This window comes from Durio zibethinus, chromosome 2 (assembly GCF_047325235.1).
Source record: "Durio zibethinus cultivar Kanyao isolate XHJ-2024 chromosome 2, ASM4732523v1, whole genome shotgun sequence".
NCBI lineage: Eukaryota > Viridiplantae > Streptophyta > Magnoliopsida > Malvales > Malvaceae > Durio > Durio zibethinus.
The window spans coordinates 1,391,568-1,405,311 of NC_143163.1; the positions used below are offsets into that span (position 1 = coordinate 1,391,568).

Here is a 13,744-nt window from a genome sequence, read left to right on the forward strand (position 1 = left end):
TAAAATTAAATTAAATTGTTTGTAAATTGCATTTTTGAAAAAAAGAAAAAATGCATTAATATATAAAATCAATAAAAAATTAAAAGATAATTATATTTAGCGTAATTGTGATTTCCATGCGAAGAAGCGTAAGTAATTTGTTTAATTTTATCCCCGAATTTAATGGGTCAAATTGTTGGACTAGTATTTTTGTTTCCTGGTATTAAGCTAGTAGAGTGAAAATAATCTTCTTCGCTATTTAAAAAATAATGTAAGTTTTTATTATTTTATTAAAAATAATAATACATATTAAATAAATGTATGATTTAATGATATTAAATTTAATTCAAAGATAAATAAAATTAATTAAAAAGAAAAAGATTTATATATATGTTAATTCTAAATGTAATTAAAATATATTATTCACTTAAATAAAATTAATAAAATATTTTAACCTTTTTTTTAGGTAATAAAAAGATGCTTTCCTTGTTTTCCTATAATAGAAACTTCATCTCTCTCGATAAGTATTACTACACAACACGAAAAGCGATAAACTCAAATCTCAGAACCGGATAGATTGGAACCGTATATGATTTCCATTTCCATCCACAAGGCACAAGCCATTAGCCACAGGTCGCTCTCTAACCGGACCCAAACTCCAACCTTTCCTTTTCACGCCAGATCGGCGGCTTACTCCACTTTTTTCACTTTACCGGCGAGTCGTATACTTTTATGCTCTCTCTCCTTCCTTTTCTATTAACAAAAAAAAGAAAGAAAAAAAACAAAAAAGAGGTTTTTTTTTGCATTTTCTAAAAAAGAAACGACCAGCTGTTAGCAATGGAGGTGGTTTTTCACCTCTGTTTATCGTTTCTCTAACGACAGCTCTAGCGTTTCTTTTTTTTTTTTTATTTGTTTTTCGACAGAGAGAAACTGAGGAAGAGAGATTGAATGGCGGTGGAGTACAAATGTTGCGAGGCGGATTTCTTTATTCACATATTGATTATAGTATTGTTAGTGGTGTTCGCTGGGATGATGTCCGGCCTTACTTTGGGCCTTATGTCCATGAGTCTTGTTGATCTTGAGGTTCTTGCTAAGTCTGGTACTCCTAAGGATCGTAAACATGCTGGTATTTCCTCTGTTTCTTTTCCTTTTCGAGAATCAGATCTAATGCGGATTTTATTTATTTATTTATTTATTTTGGAATCAAGGAAAGAAAATAAAAGAATCAAAATGTTGATAATATATCTTTTATTGTGTTGGCGATGGCAATGATGTGGATAAATGCCTTAGCTTTACTTGAAATCTTTGCTTTATTTTAATTGAATGATATAATAATTACTTTTTGAGCGAGTTTATGTGAAGTTATCTATATTTCTTTGTAATTTATGATTCATATTTTTTTTTAAAGAACTCTAGCAAATAAAGTAACATAATCTATGAATTTTAAGTAGTAAAGTTTTTACTGCATAGAAAATTTTGTTCCTAAAATGCAGCAAACTTTGAAGGATAGATTTAGGAATTACATGAGAAAACTGAATATTGATCCAATAATGAAGTTAATTAAATTATTTTCAGATATTGCTTTATATAATCCATGTTAAACATTGAGATTAAATGCTGCTTATGCTAACTTTATCCCTTGTTGGAACAGCAAAGATATTGCCGGTTGTCAAAAAACAGCATTTGTTGCTTTGTACTCTACTTATATGCAATGCTGCCGCAATGGAGGTACATAAATGTAAACACATCTTCAACAGGTGATTTGGTTACATGTGTTGGAAAATGTTAATGTTTTGCAACTTTTTGTTACTTTTATCAGGCGCTTCCTATTTTCCTTGATAGTCTGGTCACAGCTTGGGGTGCTATCCTGATATCAGTGACCTTGATTCTTCTGTTTGGTGAGGTGAGAATCCACCTTAGATTATTTGAATTGAAAGCACTTTTGGATTCAGCACGAGTAGAAATACTTGTTGGACCCTGAACATGATGATTTGTGATACGACTATTTTGATGTGTGTTAGATATTATTTGCTAAAATTTTGGCTGAGCAACTTTTTCATAAAGGGTTGGTTTTAAAATTGTCTTCCAATCATTTTGGCTTAAGACTAGCTCTTGGAAGGTGAAATTTGGTATAGCTTTAATAAAAAGGCCGCAGGTTTTGTGCATGTCCTAATTGCAATTTAATTGTATGTCCAGATAATACCACAATCTGTTTGTTCTCGACATGGTTTGGCAATTGGTGCAACAGTGGCTCCAATCGTTCAAGTTCTTGTTTGGATCTGTTTTCCTGTTGCCTACCCAATAAGCAAGGTGATGAATCTTGCTATAATTACTCACCATTAATGCCTTTTTAACAGTGAGAAAGACAATCAAGCTTTTAAATTCCTGCAAATATCTCCCTTGACTGATCTTATGTCATTTTCAGCTGTTAGACTTTCTGCTGGGCCATGGACATGTAGCACTTTTTCGAAGAGCTGAGTTGAAAACTCTAGTAAATTTGCATGGCAATGAGGTGTGCTTAACAGCTTCTTAATATTTTGAGAAATACTATAAAAAGGTTTTTAGTTTTCCTATAGTCTTGTTCATCATTTTGTTCTGTAACTTAGTTGTTATTACCTGGCTGTTGCCATTTATCGAATCAATGCTTGTTTTTTATCATTAATTTCACCCGTCATGCCATTAATTTATTACACTTGTTAGTTTCTGACTTTGGTTAACTGCCCTTGTAATTGATGCATCTTTGCTTTCTGAATTGCAATGCCTTCTTTCAGAGGATCTGCTTTCTTTCATTGCAAGTTTCAGATTTATGATCCTTTTATTGGACCTTTATTAGGCTGGAAAAGGGGGAGAACTAACGCATGATGAGACAACAATTATAGCTGGAGCACTTGAGCTTACTGAGAAAACAGCTAAAGATGCCATGACTCCTATATCTGAGACATTTACGATTGATATTCACGCCAAGCTTGACAGGTATGATTTTCTGTAAATTATCAAGAAAGATAGCATTTGCATATCTTTTTCAGCTTTCATTGATAAGCTACCATTACATGCTTTACATGGACAGGGAATTGATGGGTTTAATTTTGGAGAATGGGCATAGCAGAATGCCAGTTTATTATGAGCATCCTACAAACATTATTGGACTCATTCTGGTAATCATTTTTCTTTGGCTACCATTAATATTGTTTACAGTTTGTTAAGTATTATTCCGTACTTATTTAAGCCTATCATTTTCCTCTCCTTCAAAGTGTTCCCTTTAACATGAAATTTTGAAACTGGATGATGCTCTGTGATATGATGGGCATTCCAGTTTACGATGCTAATGGTTGCATGAATTATGTAATGCACCCCACTGCCCATGCATCCTCCCTTATTAAGTTTCCCCTCAAGTGTTTATTATCTGGCAGTACATTTAATATGAGCCCTCTTCTTGATATAAGAATATTAACAATTTTGTTACTTGTTTGTTTTCCTATTCCTTAGGCTTTTATTCTTTTCAAGTTTCTGGGTGTTAATTGTGTATTTATTAAACCATTTATCTTTTAATCTTAAAGGTCAAGAATTTATTGACAATTCACCCTGAAGATGAAATACCTGTGAAGAGTGTTACTATACGAAGGATACCAAGGTATCTTATAGTAAATGGACAACTTGTATCTGTACTATTCTGCAAAGCATTCACTGTCCACCCTTTGCTCATTGGTTGATCCTATATATACATTTGCACGTTATAGGGTTCAAGAAACATTGCCATTGTATGATATATTAAATGAATTTCAAAAAGGTCATAGCCACATGGCTGTCGTTGTAAGACAGTGCAGCAATACGGAGCAGCCGCCTTCTAGTAACTCCGCCGGGAGTAAGTATCAGCCTCTCATTGGCATATTCTATCCGAATTTCCAATTACACCATGACAACAGTCCATAGAAACATATTTATGATGCAATTTCTCTATTTATGCCTGGCAGCCATCTTGATATTTATTGCTCTATCTATTTGTTTATCTCTCCTCTCTTAAAATAGGTCCCTTGCCGGAAGTGAGAGTTGACATTGATGGTGACAAACATCCACAAGAGAATGCCTTAAGACTTAAGCGTTCTCTTAAGAAATGGAAGAGCTTTCCCGCTACAAGTAATTCGTTTAAGGGTGGTTCTCGGAGCAAGAAGTGGACCAAGGATATTGATTCAGACATCCTACATCTAAATGGCAAACCGCTCCCTAAGTTCCCTGAGGAAGAGGAAGCCGTCGGCATAATAACAATGGAAGATGTCATTGAAGAGCTTTTACAGGTACCTCTGACTATGTTTAGCAAGCTTCTGATTTCATTGTTGTCAACAGTTTCTCACTCAGTTGCCTTACGTGCGACCTTGGCCAGGAGGAGATCTTTGACGAGACGGATCACCATTACGAGGACTCGTGACATTTTGTATTGTGGCGAAGTTTTCTATTTACAGATAGTGATGAAAAAAATTTGTTATTTCTATTTTGGCATATACGATCAGCAGTTGAGTGAGAAAAGAGAAACCATATTTTTGCAGGGATAATCACAGATGGAAGAGACAAATTGCTGAGCAATAAGGGGCAAAAATAGATTTGCATAAATGTGAATATCATAAATGTTTGTTGATCGCATATGGCTGCTCATCTCATCTGTACGACCGCTCGCACTCTTATATCACCCTTTTCCTTCTTAAAATATTTCTTAATAAGAAAATCTTGAGTTGCCTCCTTCCTTTTCTTTTTCTTATCTCTAGATTTTTCTTTAGATTTCTTCTCTTTTCAATATTCCCAAAATTTGTTCCCCGGAACCGACATTCGCATAGACAATAGATTTCTCGGTAAAATAGATGTGAAAAACAAGAAAAATAGAAAAATTACCCAATTAAGAATGAATCGATGCAGTGCCAAATTAAAATTCAGATTCAATGGAGGTAACCAAACAGTTTCTCCTTTGGAATCGAAAACCCTTACCCTAGCTCTGTCGATCGGGAAGAAGAACCGACCCGGATGGTATGGTTGGGTGCATGACATGTCAGTTAATAAATTGCCAAAGAAATGGGCCGCACATGACGTGGCACAAACTAAGTGATATTAATTGATTTTGATTGCGTTCGACTTCGAGCCAAATGCTAGGGTTTTAATCTTCTGCTCAACAAAACAAAGCCATCAAAGGAAGCGGCTCTTCTTTTTCCAAAAAAAAAAAAAAAAAGAAAAACAAAGGAAAATCTGAAAATGCCTCTGATGAGCGATCTATCAACTTCAATGATTTCTTCATCTTCCTCTGCTTTCTTAGCTCCAATTAGTTTCAATTCGAGGTACTTCTTTGTTTCTTTCATTTTCATTTTCTTGGCTATGTGTGGTTGTTGGGAAAACAAAATGCCACTTCTCTTCTTTTTATCATTTCAATTGAACAAGGTTCCTAGTTTTTACGGTTTTTGAAGTGCTTTAATGGGTTTTCTTTTTTTTCTGGTGATAATGCAACAGAGCCCAGACTGTTTCAGTTCCAGTGAAAAGCATCAATATAGTTAAATGCGTTGCCACTCCTCAAGAACAGCAGACTGGTGCTTATTCTTTTTCTATTTTTTCCTATTTATTAGAGCCTTTTCTATTATTATTGTAATACATTTTTGGGTATTTAATTTTTTTTTTTTTGGTTTTAAAGCTGATGCCTTGAGTTGGTGCTGTACTAAGAGCGACAATTCATGAGTAGTAACTTTTGAATTTAGATAATTTTATAACTAAATGGCGCTGTGCTGGTTGTTTTGTTTTGAAGCTTACAAAACTAATGTTTCTCGCAATGCAAACATCGCCAAGCTTCAAGCTGGTTACCTGTTTCCGGAGGTTTGTGGCACTTCCAATTATTTGTAATGCTTGTCTTTTTTGCCATTTAGTGTTATTCATCAACTTTTTCCCGCGAGATACAAATTATGTTTCTTATGTCCTGTTTTAACAAATGCTTTTTTTTTCCCTTTTTCTACTAGTAAGAAGATAATACTTGCTCCATTCTGTTTGCCATACTTTTATCTATGTGCTGGTGAAAGTACTTTTTCTTAATGGTTTCCGAAATAGGTTGCCAGAAGAAGGGCGGCCCACTTGCTGAAGTACCCAAATGCACAAGTGATAAGCCTTGGGATTGGTGATACTACTGAACCTATTCCAGAAGTTATTACCTCTGCAATGGCTAAGGTAAGTCTCCCATGTTCTTTTTCTTTTTGGGGTTTAATCTCTATTCTTTGGTTCCAGCCAAGATTTCTCACTACTATTGACAAATTTTATTCAATTCTACCTCGTAGGAAATGCATTTATGTTTCAAGTAGTCCTTGAATGGATGGATGATTATAATTAATAAGATATTATGCTGATATCCATTTGAATTCTTTTCTATTTGGCAGAGATCTCGTGCATTGTCTACGCTGGAGGGTTACAGTGGTTATGGGGCTGAACAAGGTGAAAAAGTACGTTGTAGTTTGAGTCTTTATAGATATTTCATAGTGGAAGTTGATTAACAAAGTTGTTTGATTTCATTACTAGTAGATGCCCAATAGCCGGGGGGAGCAGTAAAAAATTGCTAATGCTTATTTGTCAACTATAAACTAGGACACAATGTGGATTGAACTGTGATAACTTTTAAGTTCACTAATGTTATACACAGCATTTCATTGTATTTTTTATGTGAAATACTATGTTTGAAAACACAACTAAAATATTAATGTCTGCAGGCCTTGAGAGCAGCACTTGCTTCAACATTTTATAGAAAACTTGGCATTGAGGATGATGATATATTTGTCTCAGATGGTGCTAAATGTGATATATCACGCCTTCAGGTTTGGTTTAGTTATGAGATTTCTTTGCAAGTACTTTGCCTTTCCTTTCTTGAATTAGTTGTTTCTTTGTATGTTAACTTTTCTATCAGAATTAATCTCGGTCGTTTTGTTTTCACCTTGGGCCAGGTTGTTTTTGGATCTAATGTTTCAATGGCAGTACAAGACCCATCATACCCGGTAATTCTCATTTATATGAAGTAGGACTTTTCTTTATTGTGTTAACATGCCAATCTTTTTTCAATCTATTTTATCATATTCTTATGTGAAACGATGATTTTGGGTTGCCCTGTTCCTATGTTTTATGAAGCTTCAACCAACAATTTTTCAGTTACTTTATTTGAAAGGGAGGTGGACCTGTCAAATACTCATTTTTCTACTCCAGCTCCCTTCTCTATTGCAAACATCCAGTCACTCAGTTTACCCCATTAAAATTGGGACATGTTAATTTGGATGCCTTTAGGTTTTGACAGCTTACTAGGTTAGGTGTGTTATTTGTCTGGGTGAGACCACATTGGCACTAGTTAGGTTGGGTCATGGGTCTGTAACAATGACTGAATTACCAGATGGTAAGAAAGCAAACATCTTTTCACTGTCCCAACTGTTGGATGGTGTTAGCACCAGCTTTCACATTCTGTTGGTAGGTTTGTTTTGCAAGTTTCAAAGCAGAGTTATTTTCTGATTGAAATCAATGGAAAAGAAAAATACAGAAACAAATAATGGAGTGGGGGAAGAGGAAAACACCTAGCTGCAAAAGAAAAAAAATGGCTTTCTTGTGTCTTTCTAATTATTTGCTATTCTATGCAGGCTTATGTAGATTCCAGTGTTATCATGGGTCAGACTGGACAGTTTCAAAAGGACGTTGAGAAGTATGCAAATATTGAGTACATGAGATGTACCCCAGAGAATGGATTCTTTCCTGATTTATCCACTGTTGCTAGAACAGATATTATATTTTTCTGTTCACCAAACAATCCTACTGGTGCTGCTGCAACAAGAGAGCAATTGATTCGATTGGTTCAGTTTGCTAAAGATAATGGGTCTATCATTGTCTATGATTCTGCGTATGCCTTGTATATGTTAGATGATAACCCACGCTCTATCTTTGAAATTCCCGGAGCAAAAGAGGTAATTCTGGAGTTAATGATTTTTCATTCACCACTGCTTGTTATCTAGAGTGGTAAAGGATAAATGTATGTTTAATGTGTAAATTTCCTTTGTAGGTCGCAATTGAAACATCTTCCTTTAGTAAGTATGCTGGGTTTACCGGAGTTCGTCTTGGTTGGACTGTAGTTCCAAAACAGCTTCTATTTTCAGATGGATTTCCTGTTGCCAAGGACTTCAACCGGATTGTTTGCACTTGCTTTAATGGTGCTTCTAATATTGCCCAAGCTGGTGGCTTGGCTTGCCTTTCACTTGAAGGGCTTGAGGTTAGTGTTCTTGCCTGGCTTTATTATCAAAATATGCAAGAGATGAAATTTCCCAATGCTTTTTGTTTTACTTCACCAAGTTTGTTATGTTCTGAAAATTCATATACAGCTGATGTTCTCAATGCCAGCACTCTGATTTTTGCTGTCCGTTTCCTTGCAGGCGATGCAGGAGGTGATTGGCTTCTACAAGGAAAATACTAACATTATAGTAGATACCTTTAACTCGCTTGGCTTTAAAGTGTATGGAGGAAAGAATGCACCATATGTGTGGGTTCACTTTCCTGGCCAAAACTCGTGGGATGTGTTTAGTGAGATACTTGAGAAGACTCACATTGTTACCACACCTGGAAGTGGTTTTGGACCTGGGGGTGAAGGTTTCATCAGGGTCAGTGCATTTGGTCACCGGGAGAATGTCTTGGAAGCCTGCAGAAGATTCAAGCAGCTTTACAATTGAATCAAGAGCATCTGACTGGTTTAGGGTGTCCCGGTTCTGGACCTGAGATGAAAGACCAGCTGCTTTTATGATTCTTGTTCTCTTCTCTTTGATTAACATTTATCATGATACCTCTTTGGATTCTATGTTTAGAAAATGCTAGAAACCGGAGCGTTTGTCATGTAAATCTGGCTTGTATTTTCATCTACGGAAATCTGCTTTTATTTATGTAATAAGTTAATGGAATAGGTTGTTCCGAGCACCTGTATTAGCTCAGTCATGCAAAGCTGACCCCAAGATTTGCATATTTTTGAGCAAACGAAGCAGACCAAGTCTAGACTTTATACACAAGCCATTGTAGGCTTATAGCTATGGGTCAGGCCTCAGGATAGCCATTAATGTCGCCTGATATGGTTTCTTGTTTAAGCAAAAAGGTCATTCAGCTGGTTAGCCGTCCATGTGTTTATATGATAATTATGCCATGAGAATCTCTTGATAAAAAAGGAACTCGTCGGGAAACATCTCGATTCATTTATCCTCCATCCTCTGTGTATTGGGGTGACCAAATATATAATGTAATTGACGATTTGGATACAAATATTAGTTTTTAATCGCAATGCTTCATCTTGTATGAAATAACAATAACAATAAAAATAAATGGAAAAAAAAAAAAAACAATTTCAAATTCGAGGGAAAATTTTGTTGCACAGTATTGGCACATTGCAAATGCTCACTTTTTCTTTTTTCTTTTTTCACATAGCAATTACATTGATGATTGACCCCAGCTTTTCAATTACAAAATGAAGGAACTCCATTATCCAGAGACTAGCCTGTTTCTTTATATCTTTGGATTTTATCCCATTTTCCAGCTTTGACAATCTCAGTTAATGGGAGGAGCTCTGTGGTAAGCTGGGACGGTCACTGGGAAAAAAACCTGTCTGACTCCTTCGGTTTTGAGTATAGGGAAAATTATGCCTGATGCGCCCTGAAAATTGGATCAAAAGGGTAATCAGATCAGATTAGATAGAAGATTGAACAATTCCTAGTTTCTGTTACAAGGAAGAAAAGAAATTAGAGACTAGAGATATACATACCGAAATCAATCTAGCACCAATCCAAACACGTTTTAGTGAAGGAAATGGAAGTAGCAAGCGTCCAACACCAAAGATAGCCCAAGCAAAGAAATGAAGAACTAAGCTCAGAGGACGAGGCTTTAGGCCAGACAGTAGAGCTATTGGACCATTTGAAAATACACCTCCAAGGCTCAAATAATCGAAACATGCTTGGCACATTTCTTTCCTTGCCAGGTCAGCGGATGCGGAGAACACCTTGTATAAGGCACCAGCTAATGTATTTATTGTAGATGCCACTGGCTGCAGGAAAAAGCAATGATGCACCATCTTGTTAATGTGCTTGTAGCTGATGTATATGATGGGAAATATGTGCCTTTTCCTTTTTAGATTTTACCTTTCGCAGTGTGTAGAAGGATTCAAGGTATCGGCAGAGGACAGAACAATCATGGAGATCATGCAAGGGTCTAAGAAGATCTCTACAAACAACAACATCAGATAAAACCAGAGTCATTCCTCCACCAGTTAAAGGGTGCCGCATGTTGAATGCATCCCCCATCAAAAGTGCTCCAGGAGTGGGATAAGGAAAAGCAGGCGTGCTTCTATTATGCATTGTTCTTATGTTTCCTTTGTCAATTGCTGATACGAAAGCAGTGTACAGCTCTGGAGGAATCTGATCGAAATGTTCAAATTAATCATTTTAAAGTCTCAACTCTCAAGCATTAGTAGGAATTAATCAGGCATCAAAATATACTTTTAGGTAAATTCTTAAATCATCATATTCAGTATAAAAAAACTCTGGTTGAATGTTAATGTAAAATTTAACCGTGGAGCAAATGGTAGTAGTCAATAGACACCTGTGGAGCCACCACATTCTTCAAATACCGAGCCATTTCACCATTAGGAATTGAAGGGACCTTTTGGCCAGGTACATCTACTAAACAGCGGATTTCATTGCCACTGATAGGATAAAACAAGATAGGTGAAGGATCAGCCAATATAACATGCCCATGATTGGGATATGGAAGGTCGCAATTCTCCAGGACCAGGCCAACAAAGCAAGAGGGAATATCAACCTGAAAGGTTTATAGATAGAATGATTAATCCACCTACTACACTAATATTTATATGAAGAAATAAAATCTTGACAGATTGATTTCACATTTACCTTTGGGTTGCAGAGGGAGCATCGCAAATTTGAAAAACATCCGTCGCATACAATCGTGAGGGGAGCATTTGCTGCCAGCTCTTGGCCTTCATTGGTTTTATAATGCACTCCCTTGATAGTTCCTTTTTCTTCAATTAAAGATGTTACAGTACCTTGTTCCAAACTTACACTGCACACAAAATTAAGAATTATATGATCCAAATAAGGAAATCTCCATATGAATTTTGACAGGAAAGATGGGTATACATGATTGCATGGAGAAGGAATAGTACTTGGGGAGGGAACCAGCTTTCTCTCTCATCCTTTGTATGAATCGTCCACAATGGAAGCCTCTACCAGACACATCGGATCCAAAGCCTTCCAATGGATAGGACAGTTTAGTTTTTTTTCCATCCTTGTAAACAGCATATCCAAACACTTTCTGAGAATCAATCTCTTTCACACAATCTACAAGTACACGATTAACCATAATTATAAAACAAAAAATAAAATAAAATAAAATTTTTAGTTATTCACCAACAGAAACTATTGGTATTTCACAAGAATAGAACTCTTTTAAGTTCATGTTGGTCACCGAAGTTTTGTTGCTTACCATCATGACCCAACTCAATCAACTTTAGGTAGCCTCCTGGCTGTAGCAGTTCGCCAACGATTCTATCAGGCTCAGATAAATCTCTTTCAATAACACGCACACGACGTCCTTCCTGTAATAATTGGAGAGTGAAGAAGAATATAAGATGTCTTATTAACAACTTTTAATTGATCCAATTAACAGACGACACTATTTCCAAAAATATTGCTAATGAGATTTTGGATGCATTATCTTAACATTGAAAGCATTGTCAATGAGGCACAAGCATTTATTTTCTGGTAATTAATTAATAAATTAACAGCAGTAGAAGATAGATTCTAGAATCATTACCTTGCCAAGAGTGTATGTGAGGGCTGAACCTGCAACGCCAGCTCCAACAAGGACTATATCTGTTGTACTTGTGGTTACATCTGGCCCCCGTAACATTTCATTCAGAGAACTCTTCAAACACTCATTCCCTTGAATCCCCATTGAAGAAGCTCTACTCATCTTTTTTCTTCGTATTAGGTACAACATAACAAACCACAGAAGAGAGGCTATAACTGCTCCCAGCATAAACTGATCAACCATCTTCAAATCAGTGCAATAAAAATTGTTATGAAGAAAAGTGTCTAATGTGGCCTTTCTTTTCTTGCTGGGATTCTCTCTATGGTTGTTTGTGCTGTGATTTACTTTGTTAGTTATGTTGCCTTTTATAGGATTGTAATCGAGCTCAGAAAAAGCTTGGCGTTGGGATTTTTTGAACTTCTTTCGACCCTTTGTCGACCAGCGTTTGTGCTAGTGTTCAATGTTGAAAAAGTAAAAACCAGAGGTATGGTTTAACTCAAAACAATTCTTAAAAGTGCCTAAAACAAAGAATCCGTATTTGTCTCAAATGGAAGACATGATAGCTGGCATAATTTAAACTTGTTGGTCAAAGGAATAGCAATAGAATAGCTATCCAAATTATTGATCCTGATTCCTTAAGAGTTTAGTGACATGCGGGAATGGTGTGATTGGCATAATAAAATGTTTAGCAACAATGATTTTCAGGGTTTTTTCCAAAACCATGGGAGCAAAGAGGGGGTGACAGATTACAGATGGTCATATTAAAAGAAAACTTATATGCTAACAGTGAATTAAAGAAGGATTTAAATGTGAAGTATAGTCAATAATTTATCAAGTTTTCAAAACAATGGGTGCCAAACAGGGGTTGAAAATAGACAAAAAAAAAAAAATTTCTCCACTGCAAGAAGTAGCAAACAAATCATAGCATAACTAGTACTGACATGAAGTTGGGGAAATTTGGGCAGAATGAAGGTTGTGTTAAGTCAGCCTCCACCAAAGAAAGGCAGTGCTAATGGTCAATCTTTTCATTTTTACAGTTGCTTTATTTGACTTATTAATCTTTATTTCTAATATTTTCATTGAACTTGCTCGGATTTAAGACCTTATAAACGAAATTAAGAATCCAACATTTTATCTCCTCATCGCATAGGCTTCACTTTTAATTTTTTTGTTTACGTAATTATGAAGGATAATAAGTAATGTCCACTCTTCTGCTTAGTGTTTTGAACTTAGTCAACAATGTTTTTTCACGTAAGGTTGAAATCTATATATTATGTTATAATCATCTCATGAAGAGGTTCACCTGACAGTCATGAACAGTTTTTTATATTAATTTAATTATTTTTTTAGTTATATGAATCTAATTATTTTTAAATTTATGATATTTATGAACTTAATTATTTATAGATAAATATAATTAATATTTAGTGCCATTTAAATTAATATTTTGAGTTCGTTTAAACTTTTTAGACATAAATAACAATTATTTTTATGCATTCTATATATTTAAAGTTCTATTTTAGTTCGATCTTTTTTTTTTTTTTTGATATTTCAATACTTAAAAAAAATTAGTTTTCAATAATTAAAAATTAATTTTTATTTTTAATTTTTAAATAAATTAAGAGTTCGAATTGAATGAATTTCTTACAAGTTTTTCAATAAAAGTTATTAGTTACTCTTTGAAAAAAATATATATTATTTATTGATACCAATTACAAAATTTTTATATATTTTTATTTAGTATTAACTCCAAAATAACTTTTATATACTTACTCTTTGTCAAGATCTTGAAAACACATATATAGGAACAAACATGATCTTGGAAATTTTAGATAATAGAAAATGGAAGAGGGACAGGAAAACTCCTTGTTGAATCTCACTATTCTTGAATATAATTTACTAATTGTCTCATGATAATCCT

At 35.0% G+C, this 13,744-nt stretch overlaps 3 protein-coding genes across 4 annotated transcripts; 2 read left to right on the top strand and 1 right to left on the bottom strand.

Moving 5' to 3' along the window:
- Positions 1-478: 478 nt before the first annotated feature.
- LOC111308630 (DUF21 domain-containing protein At2g14520-like) lies at positions 479-4,720 on the top strand. 2 transcript variants are annotated; one of them, XM_022907098.2, is made up of 11 exons: positions 479-1,105; positions 1,631-1,707; positions 1,799-1,882; positions 2,176-2,289; positions 2,405-2,491; positions 2,813-2,952; positions 3,047-3,134; positions 3,537-3,610; positions 3,717-3,841; positions 4,006-4,271; positions 4,358-4,720. In XM_022907098.2, the coding sequence occupies exons 1-11, from the start codon at positions 928-930 to the stop codon at positions 4,400-4,402; spliced, it is 1,278 nt and encodes a 425-aa protein (XP_022762833.2). In that variant the 5' UTR covers positions 479-927; the 3' UTR covers positions 4,403-4,720. The 2 variants fall into 2 exon arrangements, with proteins under 2 accessions (XP_022762833.2, XP_022762834.2); XM_022907099.2 differs by lacking the exons at positions 2,176-2,289; positions 2,405-2,491 and having other exon boundaries at positions 515-1,105.
- Positions 4,721-5,101: 381 nt separating this feature from the next.
- LOC111308628 (LL-diaminopimelate aminotransferase, chloroplastic-like) lies at positions 5,102-8,928 on the top strand. Its single transcript, XM_022907096.2, has 10 exons — positions 5,102-5,297; positions 5,467-5,543; positions 5,756-5,823; positions 6,052-6,168; positions 6,375-6,437; positions 6,702-6,806; positions 6,933-6,983; positions 7,611-7,931; positions 8,027-8,233; positions 8,394-8,928. Exons 1-10 carry the CDS (start codon positions 5,215-5,217, stop codon positions 8,685-8,687), a joined length of 1,386 nt encoding a protein of 461 aa, XP_022762831.2. The 5' UTR covers positions 5,102-5,214; the 3' UTR covers positions 8,688-8,928.
- Positions 8,929-9,257: 329 nt separating this feature from the next.
- On the bottom strand, positions 9,258-12,265 carry LOC111308627 (squalene monooxygenase SE1-like). Its single transcript, XM_089744609.1, has 8 exons — positions 11,827-12,265; positions 11,497-11,608; positions 11,177-11,351; positions 10,905-11,073; positions 10,594-10,812; positions 10,134-10,409; positions 9,761-10,039; positions 9,258-9,651 (listed from the first exon to the last, which is right to left on the bottom strand). Exons 1-8 carry the CDS (start codon positions 12,064-12,066, stop codon positions 9,547-9,549), a joined length of 1,575 nt encoding a protein of 524 aa, XP_089600735.1. The 5' UTR covers positions 12,067-12,265; the 3' UTR covers positions 9,258-9,546.
- Between the last annotated feature and the right edge of the window lie 1,479 nt (positions 12,266-13,744).

Excerpts from the sequence above, each read along its gene's own strand:
- LOC111308630 (XM_022907098.2), top strand. The coding sequence starts at position 928 with ATGGCGGTGGAGTACAAATGTTGCGAGGCGGATTTCTTTATTCACATA. Across the intron at positions 3,611-3,716 it reads ACTATACGAAGGATACCAAG|GGTTCAAGAAACATTGCCAT; the intron begins GTATCTTATAGT and ends TGCACGTTATAG. Across the intron at positions 3,842-4,005 it reads TTCTAGTAACTCCGCCGGGA|GTCCCTTGCCGGAAGTGAGA; the intron begins GTAAGTATCAGC and ends CTCTTAAAATAG.
- LOC111308628 (XM_022907096.2), top strand. The coding sequence starts at position 5,215 with ATGCCTCTGATGAGCGATCTATCAACTTCAATGATTTCTTCATCTTCC. Across the intron at positions 5,824-6,051 it reads CTGGTTACCTGTTTCCGGAG|GTTGCCAGAAGAAGGGCGGC; the intron begins GTTTGTGGCACT and ends TTTCCGAAATAG. Across the intron at positions 7,932-8,026 it reads AAATTCCCGGAGCAAAAGAG|GTCGCAATTGAAACATCTTC; the intron begins GTAATTCTGGAG and ends TTTCCTTTGTAG.
- LOC111308627 (XM_089744609.1), bottom strand. The coding sequence starts at position 12,066 with ATGGTTGATCAGTTTATGCTGGGAGCAGTTATAGCCTCTCTTCTGTGG. Across the intron at positions 10,040-10,133 it reads CCTTCTACACACTGCGAAAG|CCAGTGGCATCTACAATAAA; the intron begins GTAAAATCTAAA and ends TTTTTCCTGCAG. Across the intron at positions 9,652-9,760 it reads TTGGTGCTAGATTGATTTCG|GGCGCATCAGGCATAATTTT; the intron begins GTATGTATATCT and ends TCCAATTTTCAG.